The 14,291-nt window shown below is 56.0% G+C and overlaps 1 protein-coding gene across 5 annotated transcripts in view; it reads right to left on the bottom strand.

Moving 5' to 3' along the window:
- Window positions 1-6,692: 6,692 nt before the first annotated feature.
- The window catches only part of WDR25 (WD repeat domain 25), a 153,312-nt gene continuing 145,713 nt past the window's right edge, over window positions 6,693-14,291 (bottom strand). For all 5 annotated transcript variants that reach the window (XM_010352366.3, XM_003941610.4, XM_010352368.3 and 2 more), the window contains exons 5-7: window positions 11,597-11,767; window positions 7,762-7,902; window positions 6,693-7,137 (exon numbers count right to left, since the gene is read on the bottom strand). In XM_010352366.3, the coding sequence (XP_010350668.1) occupies window positions 6,916-7,137; window positions 7,762-7,902; window positions 11,597-11,767 (534 nt within the window). In that variant the 3' untranslated portion in view covers window positions 6,693-6,915. The remainder of the gene's footprint in view (window positions 7,138-7,761; window positions 7,903-11,596; window positions 11,768-14,291) is intronic.

Raw genomic sequence — 14,291 nt, 5'->3', positions numbered from 1 at the left:
TCCAGATTGGGCTATTTCTCCTCCTCCTGCCTTTTGGTCTTGGGAACTTGGAGTCCCTGGTGTCCCCGCCCTCAGCCTTGCTCTCTGCAGCCAAGTTGAGCCCCTTAACCCCACTTCACACCCCATCCCCATATCCACCCATCCCCACCCCAGTATCCAAGTTCCTGTCTAAGGTGCGGATTCCCCGGCCTTTCCCAGCCCACTGGACACGACTCTCTTTCCTCTCATCTCCTGCCCCTGTGCGCTGCCCCACGGATTTCCTGGCCTCTAATCCTCACGTCTCAGACTTTGCTTCTCCTTGAGAGGTACTCAGGCTGCGGACAGAATGTCGGCCAGCGGCTGCTCCTTGGCACATGGGAGCTGCCGCTCTGCCCTGGCTTCCTGTTGGTATTTGGGAACTGGCTGCCAGGCTGGGAGGCGTTCCTTTGGTTGGAAAGAAAAATTGCTTTCTCTTCCCCAGCTCTTTAAGATTTTTCTCTTTGACTCTGGCTTTGCGGTTTCCCTGGGCTGTGTCTGGGTGTGGCGTTCCTTCTTAGGAATCTTCTTAGGATTCTCAGGGAGTCTGACACGTGTGGATTGGTGTACCTCACCAGTTCTGAAAAATTCTCAACTATTATTTTTTTAAAACATTTCTCTGCCCGTTCTGTTTTCTCCTCCGGGTCTGTTGCCCAGACCTGTGCTACCTCGAGCCTGTGGCGGCCCCGTCACCCCGCTACCGTGCCCTGTGCCACCTCAGGCCTGCAGCGGGCCCTTTCTGCCCACACCACACCCTCCACGGCTGCTGCGCTCCTCCCGCACCACGCACCTTTCTTCCAGTTCACTAAGTCCCTCCTGTGTCTGCTCGGCTACCACACACAGACACAGTTTTTCATTTCAGTTGTTCATGTTTTCCATGTCTTAAGGTTCTATCTGGGTGTTTTACAAATCCACAGTGCCACTTTCGTAGCTACCCATTCCCTGGAGTATCTTCTAGCTCGTCTCATTTCTATCAACACGGTGAGCAGCCGTTTCACAAGCTGGTCTGGACTAGACGGTGGTCTGTGCAGGCCTTCCCGGGGCTCCTGCTTCGGTGGCCCTGTTTCTCTGGACACCGGCTGATCTGACACATGCTCACCCCTGCCCTTGAAGATGTGCATGTGTGGGTTCAAGGCCGAGGATGGAGGCTCCTCCCCAAGGGGACCTTTATGGCTGTCCCTGTAGGTGCCTGGGGCATGTCCCAGTAGGGAACACCTCACCTCAGGTTCATGCCTGGAGGTTCCCTGGCACACCTGGCTTTGTGTAGCTCCAGCGTGGGGCCGCCACTGATCAGACAACTCCAAGGAGAGCGCGCATCAGCCATAGCTTCCTGCACGCTTGCCCTTCCCCTTCCGCTGCGGAAGAAGCCAGAGCCAGCCTGGCTGTGTCCTCTTCAGCCATATCTGCCGCCCCAGGAAGCAGTCTCCCTGAGCCGGAGGAAGCTTGGAGAGGTTTGGGATTCCGGTCTCCTCTCTGGGGGGGGCCTGTGGGCAGACAGAACAGGGGCTGCATCCCTCACTGAGCTGAGGGCAGCCGGGAGGGTGGGAGAGAGAAATAACCTGTCACCTGGTGGGCAGAGGCACTCGCAGAGGGGAACTCAAGCCTCAGCCACCCCAATGTCAGCTGTGAGACCTGTTGCCTAGACACGGGAAGGCTGAGGCCAGCAAGAGGGGGGTGCCTCAGCTCTCACATCTAAGTAACAAAAGCCTGCCCAGCTCTGACTCGTGGGGGTTACCAAATCGGACGCACCTGCGCTGGGCAGCAGCCTTAGCCCTGATCTGAGGGGCAGATTCAGGGTGCTGGCTCCCACACTGCCACCTCAGAGCCTCTGCTCCTCACAGGGCTGTCCTGCCGGGGCTGCAAAGCCTGCCACAGCTGGGCCTCAAAGGTGTTCTGTTCCCAGAGCAGCCAGGACCATTAGGCCCCTGCCTAGGACTGGGTAGATGACTTTGGCTGCAGAGCCAGGGAGCCTGCAGGCCCAGCAGAGAAGAGGAAGGTAAGGGTCTATGCAGCTCACTGCAGCAGGGTCAGGCTGACGCCCTCTGGGTGGGGGCCTGCCTGCTGGGCATGGCACTCAGAACACTGCTCCTTGTGGTGCTGAGGCTGGGGGCCATGGTTTACCACCCCCAATTCTCACGGCTCAAAGCTGGCTCAGCAGGGCTCTGAGACAGGAACACCTGTGGCTCTGACGCATGACTCTTCTCTCCCAGGATCCCCTGGGCTCGGGCTCGGTGCTACCCTCCTCTCCCTGGTGCTGGTGTCAGCTGACAGCCTCATGCTGGCCTCGGGGACCTGGCTCTGCCCACAAGGAACTCAGAGGTGGAAGACGAAGGCAGACAGTGTAACTCTCAGTTCAGGGCTTCCAGAACACAGGGCCTGTGGGCATCTGAGAAGGAAGGGCCCTCACTGCTGAAAGGGCTCAGAGGAGAGGCCCACACTGGGTGTTGAAGGATGAATAGGAGTTCAACAGGTATTTCTGGCAAATGAAACAGTCGTGAAGAGGCACACATCTGTGACAGCTGAAGAATTCCAGAAACTGTTCAGTGCTCCCATGGAGCTCCCAAGGGGCTGAGCTCTGGAGCTGGCAGCTTCTCTCTGGATCTGCCCTTCAACATTCTACACTTGGACTGTCCCCACAGTTGGACAGGAAGTCCTGAACAGTCCCCATCTACCCAGACAGCTGGCCATGGCACGGGGTTCCCTCCTCCACCCGTGCCCTCTCCCTGCACTGAGATCCTGCCCTGCCTTCAGGGAGGCCCTGTCTTGGCATCCACCACCTGCCCACACGTCCATGTATGTTTCTCCTCAACTCTCAGCAGAGCAGCGCAGGGTTGGGCTCTGCCATCATTTGAGTGTCACCTTGGGCAAGACCCGGGGCCTCCTGGCCAGTTTCCCTTTCTGGAGCCTGAGGACATTCATCAGTGCAATTTCCAGGGACCCTCTAGGCAGCTGGGTCTCCCACTGTACAGAGAGCCTCAGTGAGGTGGAGGTGGAGCCCAAGGGAGGCCATTTTGGAAGGAATCTCAAGCGCAAAAAAGAGCACAGGCTTGGGGCCCTAGGCATAGCTCCCTGCCCCAGGGCAGCAGTTTCCTCTGCTGGACAGTGGGGATCACGGACACCCTGTCAGGAGCTGCGAGCATCAGCTCCACTCAGAAAAGTCAGGGCCACCCCGGCACTGCAGTGCAGCCAGCACATACAGCCTGCATGGCACCTGGAGGTGAAGCTGTTTTTCTCCACGACGGCTTCGGATCTGGCATCTCGGATTTTCTAGATGAGGACGAAGGTGAGCACTCAGCCCTCGGAAGGCGGGTGGAGGGAAGAGACCACACTTCTTTTCTATTCCTGCTCCACATTTTCTAAATTTAGCTTTCTTATTTTAAAACTGCAAACGGTGAACTCCCTGACACCTTGCTGAGGATCAAAGTCAGTCTTTAAGAATGTTCTTTGGAAGAAAGTGTTTGGAAAAAGAAACATAAAAGCATGGCGCACGCCTGCCATTCTTCCCAATAAAATGACCTAAAAAGGGAAGGGGCCGACACCCACAGGGCCTGTGTTGAGAAATCAGACCCGCAGAGGGTGGAGCTAAGAAACTGCCACAGTGGGTTTTCTGCGGAGCCCTGGGTGGCCCCCACCCCAGCAGGGTCAGAGATTTCGGCTGGTTCAAGGACACCAGCTTGGAAAATAAATGGACTTCAGGGGCACAGATGTTGATGGCATTTGTCCCAAGTGAAGTTCGGTGACAATCTGCGAAGTCCTTTCCTTTGCCTCATCTCTCCTCATCCCCACAGGCCCACTTTACAGATGAGAAAACAAGGCTCAGAGAAGCAAGGCCCCTGCAAAGGCCTCAGACCAGCAGGAAACGGCCCTGGGACGTGAGCTGGTCTCTTGGCTGCAAGTCCCACAGGTGGCAGGCAGTAGTGATGTGTGCCAAGCACAGGAGTGGGGCCAGGAGCCCAGGTAGACAGGAGGCCTCTAAGCAGCTATGTCCCAGCACTCAGAAGCCTGACACAGTGCCACGTGCAATGGATGCTCCCATGAAGTCAGTGGTAACTGAAATACATCACAGTAGGGAACAATCAGCAAGTGATGCAATGAAATTCTCAATCACAAAATCGTCGTCAGGAAGGGGGAAAAGCACTGGGGTTTGCACTGGGTCAGGAAGCAGAGCATCTGGACTCCGAGGTCTGGGGCAGTGAGAAGTGGGGATGGGAAAGGGAGTGAGAAACGCCGGGAGGAGGCCAGGCCTCCCTCCACCCTGAACACTGCAGCTTGCCCCCTGCCCTGCGTCCAGGCTGATTCGTATAGCCCTCATTCATTCCACAAACAGGTGCTAAGCCCTGCTCAGGCCTGGAGCTGGGGAGACACATCCTCATGAAGGTATTTGTAGGGGGGTCCTGCATTTGGGGAGGAAATCACTTTCCCTTCTACAAATTACAGTTCCCACCACACCTGCCCGAGGAACCTGGGTCTGGAGCATGCATATGACAGAAGTTAGCCAATCTGAGTCCTTCCCTGGACTTGCCAAATGGGGACAAATGAAGGTAGTAGCCCCAGCTGGTGGCTTCTGTCATGAGATTGAACCTGGACAAGCTCAATGCCCAGAGAGTGACAGGGACAGCAAGGATAGGAGCAAGGCCCGCCACCGCACGGCCCACTGTGGCGAGGTCTGAGAAGGGAGCCACATCCACCTCTGCCCTAAACTGGCTCAGCTCCTGCGTCAAGTGGTCGGTCTGACACTAAGTCCCAGCACCGCCTCTTGGATGCCTATGACACACGGGCCCTAGTGGGAGACACACAGACCCAGCCTCATGATCCCCTGGAGATGGACATTACGTGTTCTCGTTTCACAGAAGGTGGAATTGAGGCCCTGGAAGCTAGGCAGCTTGCCAAAAGTCACACGGCAATGAAAGACAAGGGCAGGTCCCTATCCTGTGGTTGAGCCACGCGTGCAGTCACTCATGGAAGGCTCACTCTGTGCCGGGGCCAGGCACCAGCAGGGAGTGGGAACCCCAGCCTGTGCCATGTGCTCCACCGAAAATGCAGGTGTGGGCCCTGGGCAGGGCAGGGGGCTCTGTGGGGAAAGGGGGCTGAGGGTGAGGACAGCTTCCGAGGGAAGGAGGGAGCCTAGGGGAGGGGAAGGGTGGGTGCAAAGGCCCTGGGGCACCATCAGCCTCCTGGGCGGGAGGGATGGGGTGGGCTCCATAGGTCACAGGAGCTTCTCTCTCAGAGCAGGAGGAGAAAGGGCAAAGGCCAGAGGTGTGACAAGGGGGAAGCCACAGCAGCCACATGGGGCAGAGGGTGGGGACTGCCCACCTCCCACGCCAGCCTCAGCCCCCGCTGCCCGGCTCAGGCCAGTGGCAGTCTCCACTTTTGCCGGTGACCAAGCTCGCCGGGCGTGGGGTGCAACTCTTTTCACCAAAGCAGCCATCTTGAGCCTGAAAGTAGAAATACATGGAAGGTGCTCCCACTATGGGTCATGGGGACACTGCCCCACGTGGGCCAGGGGATCTAACTCACTCTGTCCTCAGGGGCACAGTAGGGGGACACTAAGGCCATGCACTCAGCACCCCCAGTGCTCAGCTCCAGCTTCCCCACTCACAGACAAGCACACAGTAGGTGCTGCAGCTCCGATGCCTGCCGTGTATGTGGCAGGCTCTGCAGTGACTCTGGGGCAGGAGGGCTCAGCCCTCAGAAGCCCCACCTCGGGGCCTTTGCACAGCTCTTCCCTCTGTCTGGGATACTCCCACAGAGCCCAGAGATCCCGAGGACCCCCTGGATACACTGCCACACAGGTCTTCACCCACCAGCCCCAGGCCAGCTTTAGCACCCTCCCAGGACACCCCACAGACTTGGCCTTCTCTGACCCTCGCTTTGAGCCTGCAGGCTGGCTCTTCCAATGCCCACTTTACAGATGCAGAACTGAACCTGGGAAGGGAGTGGTGCCTGGCCTCACCTCAGCTATAGTGACAGTGGTGTGGGGACTGAATTGGGGGTAAGGGAGCCCAGTGCCCACCTCCTCCTGGGTATCCCACTGCTCTGGACCCTGGGCAGTCTCCTCACAGCCTCTGCCTTTCTCCACTGACTCCCTTGCCGGGGACATGCTCTTCACCAAGTTGAGGTCTGCCTCCTCCAGGAAGCCTTCTAAGGTACCAGTGGGCCCCACCCTCACCTGTTGACAGATCCCTGGGCTCCTGGAGTGGCCCCTCAGTTACAATTCTGGTAGGGGTTCTATCTCATCAGCCTGTGCAGGTGCCTGGGGAGCCAGGCCTCCTCCCAGCCCAGCTTGTCCAGGCTCCTTAAGGGTACCTTGCTTTTCCATGTAGCTCCTTCACCAGACGGGCACACCTGCATGGGCAGCATGCACACTGGCAGGGTAAGAGGCTGCCCAAGGCGATCAGGGCTTAGGCCAACCAGGGGCCCAGCTGGCCACACTCCTGGGGAGCGCAAGGGGCTGGGGCCTGTGAGGCTGGTGGGTGCAGAGCTCCGGTGGAGTCCCTGAGGGCAGACCCAAGACCCAGACCCCCCCACCTCAGGGCTCCCCTGCAGAGCGCTCAGGTGAGCTTGGAGCTTGACCCCATCTCAAGCTCGCACAGTTCTCTCTGTCTCCAGGGCCCCAGCAGGCCTGGGAGGAGGGAGGTGAGAAGAGGCTGCTAACACATGCTTGTTGCTGAAACAACTGAAGAAATAGCAAAACATACATTTATTGAGCATCACCGGCTGCCTGCCCGGCAATTTCATTAGTGTAGCCCTCACACTCCTGAGACAAACAGACTTTTGTCCCCACTTTGCAGATGAGGAAACTGGGGCTCAGAGGGTGGTGCCCAGGACCCACAGCCGATCTCTGTGCTCATTCCTCTCATTCACCCCAGCTGGCATCAGGGAAGTTCCGTGACAAAAAGCTCAGTGCCAGATCTTGACGTCCCCTCCCCAAGAGCAGGTGGCGAGGACAGAGGGCAGCACGGGGTGGTAGGTGGTGCCAACGCAGGCCTGTGTGTGCCCCTGCAGCGTGCATGCCCGGCTGGCTGTGCGGAAGCTGTACATCAGGACCCGGCCATCGGCGCTGCCCGTCACCAGCAGGTCACCGCCTGGGGAACACTCACAGCCCACTGAGTAGCCCTCCACCTGCAGAGAGGGACACAGTGGGTGAGGAGGCCATACTTGCTCCTGGGGGTGCCTGTCAAGTAGGGGTGAGGACACCCACTCTACAGCCGAGCAGGCTGAAGCTGCGAGCTGACGGAGCAGAGCTGGGCTTCACACCTCATGTCCCTGAGGACGAAGCCCAAGTCCCGCCTATGAGGTTGCAGAGCCCTGGTGCAGGCCCACATCACAAGGCCAGTTCCGCAGATCCAGCTGGACCAGCTGCAGCCCAGCTGAGGGGGTCTGGCCTCAGCGACAGTCACCGAGTCTCTGGCCCCCTCCACCCCAGCAAGGCTGGCCTCAATGTGGAAAGAGAAGGATGCAGAAATGACAGCCATGACATTCCGCCCTGCTCCTGCTCCCACCTCTGTGGCCTGTCGGTATGAGCCAACTACTGCTTCTTGCCCAGTACCTGGGCCTGGGGTGAGGACCAGATGTGGCTCAGGGACTTGAAGAGACAGCAGGCCACATGGTATGTGCTCACCCAGGACACAGAAAACAGGATCCACCCAGACCAAGGCTCCATGCAGCCCCAGGCCCATGTCCAAGACTGGCAGGCAGCTTGGGGCTGGGGCTCAGCATTCACCTAGGGGACAAGGACAGAAGTACCTTGTGCCCTTCATAGCGCCGCCGTCTGCTCATCCGGTAGGGCCACACAGTAGAGAAAAGGGCCAGGTAGTTGCCATTGGTCTGTGCCAGGAACACGGGTTCCCTCGGATGCAAGGCGAGGCTGGGGCAGGTGAATCTCTCCTGAGAACGGCAGGGCCACAGATAGGTCAGAGAAGACATCCCCACTCAGCACTCTGCTCCGGCACCTGGGGCCTGCTCCCAGACCCTAGCTAGGTGTCTACATGGGTTTCTACTGCTGCCCTCGCAAATCACCACAAGTTTGGTAGCTCAAGACACGCACATTTTGCATCACACAGTCCTGCGGGTCAGAAGTCTGAAAGAGGCCTCACTGGGCTGAACTCAAGGTGCTGGCAGGGCACTCCTTTCTGGAGACTGGAGGGGAATCCAGCTTCCTCCCCATTTCGCAGCTTCTACAACCTGCCTGCACCCCTGTGGCAGGCAGGAAAATGCCCCCTAAAAGATACCTACGTTCTAATTCCTGAGACCTGTGAATGTTACCTTACAGGGTCAAAACCAGGGTCTCTGCAGCCATAATTAAGGATTCTGAAATAAAAAGATGATCCTACATTATACACTAAATGCAGTCACGTGCAGCCTTATAGAAAGGAAGCCAAGGCCAGGCGCAGTGGCTCATGCCTGTATCCCAGCACTTTGGGATGCTGAGGTAGGAGGATCTCTTGAGCCCAGGAGTTTGAGACCAGCTTGGGCAATGTGGCAAAATCCCATCTCTACAAAAAAAAAAAAAAAAAAAAAAGAAAGAAAGAAACAAACAAACAAACAAACAAACGGAAGGTGCAGAGATGTGACACACAGTGAAGGCGGTGTGAAGATGCTGGCTCTGAGGGCTGGAGAAATGCAGCCACAAGCCAGGAACACCAGCTGTCACCAGAAGCCCGAAGAGGACAGGACGGAGTCTCCCCTCAACCCTCCAGATGGAGCACACCCTGCCAACACCTTGATTTCAGCCCAATCATACTTAACATTGATTAAGAACTTCGGGCCTCCAGAACTGTGAGAGAATAAGTTTGTATTCTTTCCGCCACCAAGTTTGTGTAATGTATCGCACAAGGATGGAAAAGGAATCTACACGGCCATCTCCCCACCTCCACAGTGAGCCCCCAGGGACAGCTCAGCCCAGGCCAGGAGCCCACACGGCAAGCATGCATGGTGAGCAGGGAGGTCAGCGGCCAAACGAGAAGAGCAGTGCACAAACCTCGGAACACAAGGGGTGCGGGGGTCTCACTGCTTGACTGACATGGTCCCACAGAAAGCACCCTAAAAACCGTCCCCTCCAGCTGGCTTTACATTGTTCTAACCATTGTCCCAAGGCCACACTAAGTGAGCCCAAACTCAGAGGGCAAAGTGGGGAGCAGCAGGAAGGACAGCTGCAGGCTGATATGCCCATCAGAGGCACAGAGGCTGGCAGGGCCAGATAATGAGCACCCGGTGTGATGGTGTTGGGCAAGCACCTGCTCCCTCAGCAGACAGTGTGGAGTGTAGCTATAGGAGGGTCAGTAGTTCCGGCACAAGGCACCTTCATCTGCCTCACTTCCCCGGGGCTCCTGGAGGCAGGTCACCCTCAGAGGCCAGATGCGCTCCTCCAGCTCCCTTCCAGGGCCTGTCCTGACCAGTGGGTTGCACTGGGACACCCTGCAGTGAGGTCTAGAAACAGGTTTGCTCAGGGCCACTTAGAACCCATTGAGAACAAGGAAAAGTCAGGGAGGAAAAGAAGGTGTACACAGGATATGTATTTCATGTACACCCACATATATCATACACACACAACATAGCTTTAAATTCAGAGAGTCATCACGGGTTAGTTGAAATCTCAAAAGATGATGATGATGGTGGTGGTGGTGGTGGTGGTGGTGGGGATGGCGATGGTATAATAGAGATGGTGGTGGTGACGATCACGGTGGTGGGGTGATAGAGACAGTGGTGGTGATGATGGTGGTGATGGCGGTGATGGTGGTGGTGGTGGAGATGCTGGTGACGGTGCTGATATAGTGTGGTGTTGGTGATGGTGGTACTGACAAAAGATGGTAGTGGTGACAGACATGGGGTGGTATAATGACAGCAGTGATTGTGGTGGTGGTGATAGAGATGCTGGCGACAGTGGTGTAATACAGTTGGTAGTAGTGACAGAGACGACGGTGGTGACAGAGACAGTGTGGTGATGATGGTGGTGCAGCAATAGAGATGCCAGTGACAGTGAAGGTGATTGAGATGGCAGAGGTGATGATGGTGATGGTGGTGGTGAAAGAGATGGTGTGGTGGTGAGAATGAGAGTGGTGATGGTGACAGTGATGATGATAGTGGTGGTGCTGGAGATAAAGAGGGTGGTGGTGATGGTGGTGGTGGTGGCAGTGATGACGATAATGATGGTAATGGTGGTGGGGATACAGATGGTGATGGTGATGGTGATGGTGATGGTGATGGTGATGGTGATGGTGATGCTGAGGGTGGTAGTGCTAGTAATAACGGTGGTGGCAGTGATGGTGGTAGTGCGGTGGTGACAACGATAGTGATGGTGATGAGTATAGGGATAGTGACAGTGATGCTGACGGCAGTTGGTGCTGGTGATGGTGATGGTGATGACAGGAGTAGTGGTGGTGACAAGGATGACAGGGTGGGTGCAGAGATGATGATGCTGATGGCAGTGGTGCTGGTGAGGGTGGTGATGATGATGAGGGTACTGATGCTGGTGAGGTTGGTGGTGCTGGTGAGGGTGGTGATGATGGTGAGGGTGATGATGATGGTGAGGGTGGTGGTGCTGGTGAGGGCAGTGGTGCTGGTGAGGGTGGTGATGATGGTGAGGATGGAGGTGCTGGTGAGGGTGGTGATGATGGTGAGGGTGGTGATGATGGTGAGGGTGGTGGTGCTGGTGAGGGCGGTGGTGCTGGTGAGGGTGGTGACGATGGTGAGGGCGGTGGTGATGGTGAGGGTGGTGGTGCTGGTGAGGGTGGTGATGATGGTGAGGGTGGTGGTGGTGGTGGTGGCAGTGGTATTGGTGAGGGTGTTGGTGCTGGTGAGGGTGGTGGTGCTGGTGGCAGTGGTATTGGTAAGGGTGGTGGTGCTGGTAACGGTGGTGGTGCTGGTGAAGGTGATGGTGCTGGTGATGACAGAAGTGGTGGGAATAGAGTGACACTGATGGTGGCACTGGTGGTGCTGATGGTGGTGATGACATGGTGGTGGTAGTGATGATAACAGTGGTGATGGTAATGACAGTTAAAGTTTGATGGAGCACTCCCTGTGCCTGGCACTGTGCTATACCCTTTACAAAAATTCTCTCTTAATTCTCAAAATTGTTTTTTCATAAGTAAAGTAAGAATCAAACAGGCTAAATAGCAAGCCCAGGGCTCTCTGCCTGATAAGGTCCTAGTGAATCCTGAACCTTAATGCAGGTGTTCTAACTGCGGGGCCCCTGTTCTGAACTCCTGGGCTCCATCACTTGCCAATGCCACTGAGGATCAGAAACCCCTTCTGAGTAGCTGATTGTGGCAGTGGGAGGGTGAGGTTTCTCAGGTTCCACGGCTGTGTTCCCCACTGATCTGGACTGAACTGCCCCCAGACCCTTACCTTGGTGGGGTAGCTGTGCTGGCACAAGAGCATACAGGAGGTTGCATCTGGAAGCCCATAGAAAGCTCTCCATGTGTGTGAGAGACCGAGCCCTGCCCTCTGCTGCCCCTATCCTGAAAATTTCAGTCAAGTGAGCCCCCTCCCACAGAAGGGGCCTGGGACCTCAGACAGATCAGAACTACACGGATACACTCTGTGGCTGAAACTGACAGCAATGACAAACGAGATTTCTTACGTGGAAAATCTGATTGGAGATTTTGGCAGAGGTCCGGAAATCCCAGGCAATAATGGTGCGGTCAGCCGAGTCCCGGGTGGAAGCATCCGTGCTGCTCAGGAACTCGGAGCCTTCCCGGAGGAACAGGATGTCCAAGGTCTGCTGAATGGTGGCCTTGTAGCTTCTCATCACCTGCAAGAGTGGACATCGGTCATGCTGGCAGGCCTGGGAACATAGGACAGGTGCCTGCCCAGGGCAGGCCAAGGACCCAGGGGACTGTGGGGCAGGTTTAGTGAAGTCTATGCTGGGCCACACACAACCAGGCTGAGCAGCCCAAGTCGTATGTGGAGTCAGAGACCCTCCTGCCCCATGCCCAGGCCAGTGTCTGTCAACTTCTCAGCCCCGCTGCTCTATTGCCACATGGGTCTAGAGAAGCATTCCTAGCGCCCCTTGAGAGCAGCAGGATCCCAAGAAAAGCACTAAGCGAAGGGCCCTTGACTCACCAAGGGCAACTTGAAAGCATATTGACATCCATCAACACTGGGGTCACGTTTTGAGTGGGACTTGCTTCTGAAGACGTCACATAATTCACAGCTCACCAAGTCCCAGAATGTTGTCCCTGGAGGAGCCCCAGTAATGCAGGAGCAAGTGTGCTTGGGGACCATAAAGCCAGAATCACAGGACAGATTTTAGCTTGAATGACCCTTTGTACTGTTTCAGCATCATCACCGACACTCCACAGTCTCCTGTCTCATAAACTAACTTTATTAAGTATCAGGCAGTTGTTTTGCTTTCTTAGAGGATTTTTTCACATTCAGCTTCTGCTCTCAAATGTCCGGCTCTGGTGGGGGTGTGGAGAAGGGTCCCAATACCAGGACTAGCAAGTAGCTCCACTTAACAAACTCACAGAGGGCAGGACTTTAATTACAATATGGAAATAAATGGCTGGGCACCCACATGCGGCAAGGTCTCAAATCAGTCGTAAGACCCAGCTGTTCCCTTTACCAGTTCCTGGGGCGCCACCATGTGGCTGCAGCATAAACAGTTCAGTCCTGGGCCCCGCCAGCTCAAACGTGAACCATCTTGACTTTTTAACTGGAGTTCATACCTTTGAAATTTTGGAGACATATTTTCCATCATCCTCCTTAAAATGTATACATCAAATTCACATTAACTGTAGAACTCCCTAATTTCAGCTTAGGTTAGAGGAGGAGGAGGAGGTTGAGACCCATTCTCCAGATGAGGTTCACTGAGCCCCAGGAAGAGGTAGAGAGATTGGCTCAAGGCACATGGCCAGAGCACGGTGGAGCCTCTTCTGACTCCCACGGCTTCTCTGGGGCCGGCAGTTCATTCTCCTCTGGCCAATTCCTGCCTCTGTAATTCTTATGGGCAACAGATGACTCTTCCAAAGCAACCCTCAGCTAGGGAGATTTCAGAGCGGGCCCCCTGAAACCTAAAGAACGATCCAGGAGTGGCAAAATCAGTCCTCTGGATGCAGGACAGAGAGACCAGCTGCCACACGGCAAGGCTGCCTGCCTTCCTCCACACAGTGCATTCAGCATGCCTGCACCTGCTCTAGCCTTCCACATGGCCTTGATACCACAGCCCCCCACCAGCCTCAACACCTCAATCCCTAAGAGGCTGACCCAGGGAAAGGATGAGGAAGATGATGGCCCTTCCTGCCACTCGCTGAGTGCTTATGAGGTGCCAGCGCCTGGCTGGGAGGCTCATGTAAGTTATCTCATGACAAGCCCCAGAGGTAGCTTCTCTCAGTGGGCATGCAGTCTCAGAGACAGAACTTGCCCAGGAGCTGATAAGCACCTGCATGCCCCTGCCAACACACCACCTGCCTCCCAAGACAAGTTTTTTGAGGAGAACCAAAACCACTGTTCGGTACATTTTCTGAGAATGGATGGAAATAGCCCAATTCATTAGGGTGTCATAAAAGTGAATGGCCAGGAAACAAGCCGTGTTACAGGCGACCCCCACCAACAACGTGGCTTTAAGTGGAAGGCTGGCCTTTGAAGTGATAGCCCCTGAACATGATTTACTCGCCTTCACAACTGCTCGTGCCCCAGGAAAGAGCAGAGGAGCCATTTATATGTCTAGCTGGTGGGTTTTATGGCAACCTTAATTACACCAACAGCTGGCGTGGGACGGTGCTACCAGGGCCTAACGAGCCGGATCCAAAAGGGAGGCTCACTCAGGCTCTTCTGGCAACTGCGGGCCCCTGGTGGAGAAGCAGGGACGTGGTCTTGGGGAAAATAGAAGATCGATCATGGTACATGCAGGGGTTATGTCCCTACAATCTGCCTACCACTCGGCCCACAGCAAACCTGGGTGACTCTGGGCTGCTGCCAACTCGTCCAGAGCAGCCTTGGGTTCCTGCCACTTCCAGAGTGCATGGGGTTGCGGGTGCTCACTCGGCTCCAATCTTGGCCCACTGCTGGTTAACTGAGTGCCTGGGGAGGGTTCGTTCCATCCCTGGGCCTAGTTTTTGAGTCATCAACACAAGGGGCCTGGATGGACAATGACCTCACCTCTGAACCTCTAAGTACTACTGGTCCTCAGAAAGAGGGACCGGCGGATGGACCCAGCTATCCCTCACCCTATGCTGCCAGTCCTCTGCACCCAGACCTGAAGGACAGGAGGCGAGGAGGCGCCGCTCTGGGCTCACATGCAACCCTGTGCTCCCTTACATGTCCACCTCGGCCGC

Source organism: Saimiri boliviensis, chromosome 2 (assembly GCF_048565385.1).
Source record: "Saimiri boliviensis isolate mSaiBol1 chromosome 2, mSaiBol1.pri, whole genome shotgun sequence".
In the NCBI taxonomy this organism is placed as follows: domain Eukaryota; kingdom Metazoa; phylum Chordata; class Mammalia; order Primates; family Cebidae; genus Saimiri; species Saimiri boliviensis.
This window is presented reverse-complemented; position numbering and strand designations above follow the sequence as displayed.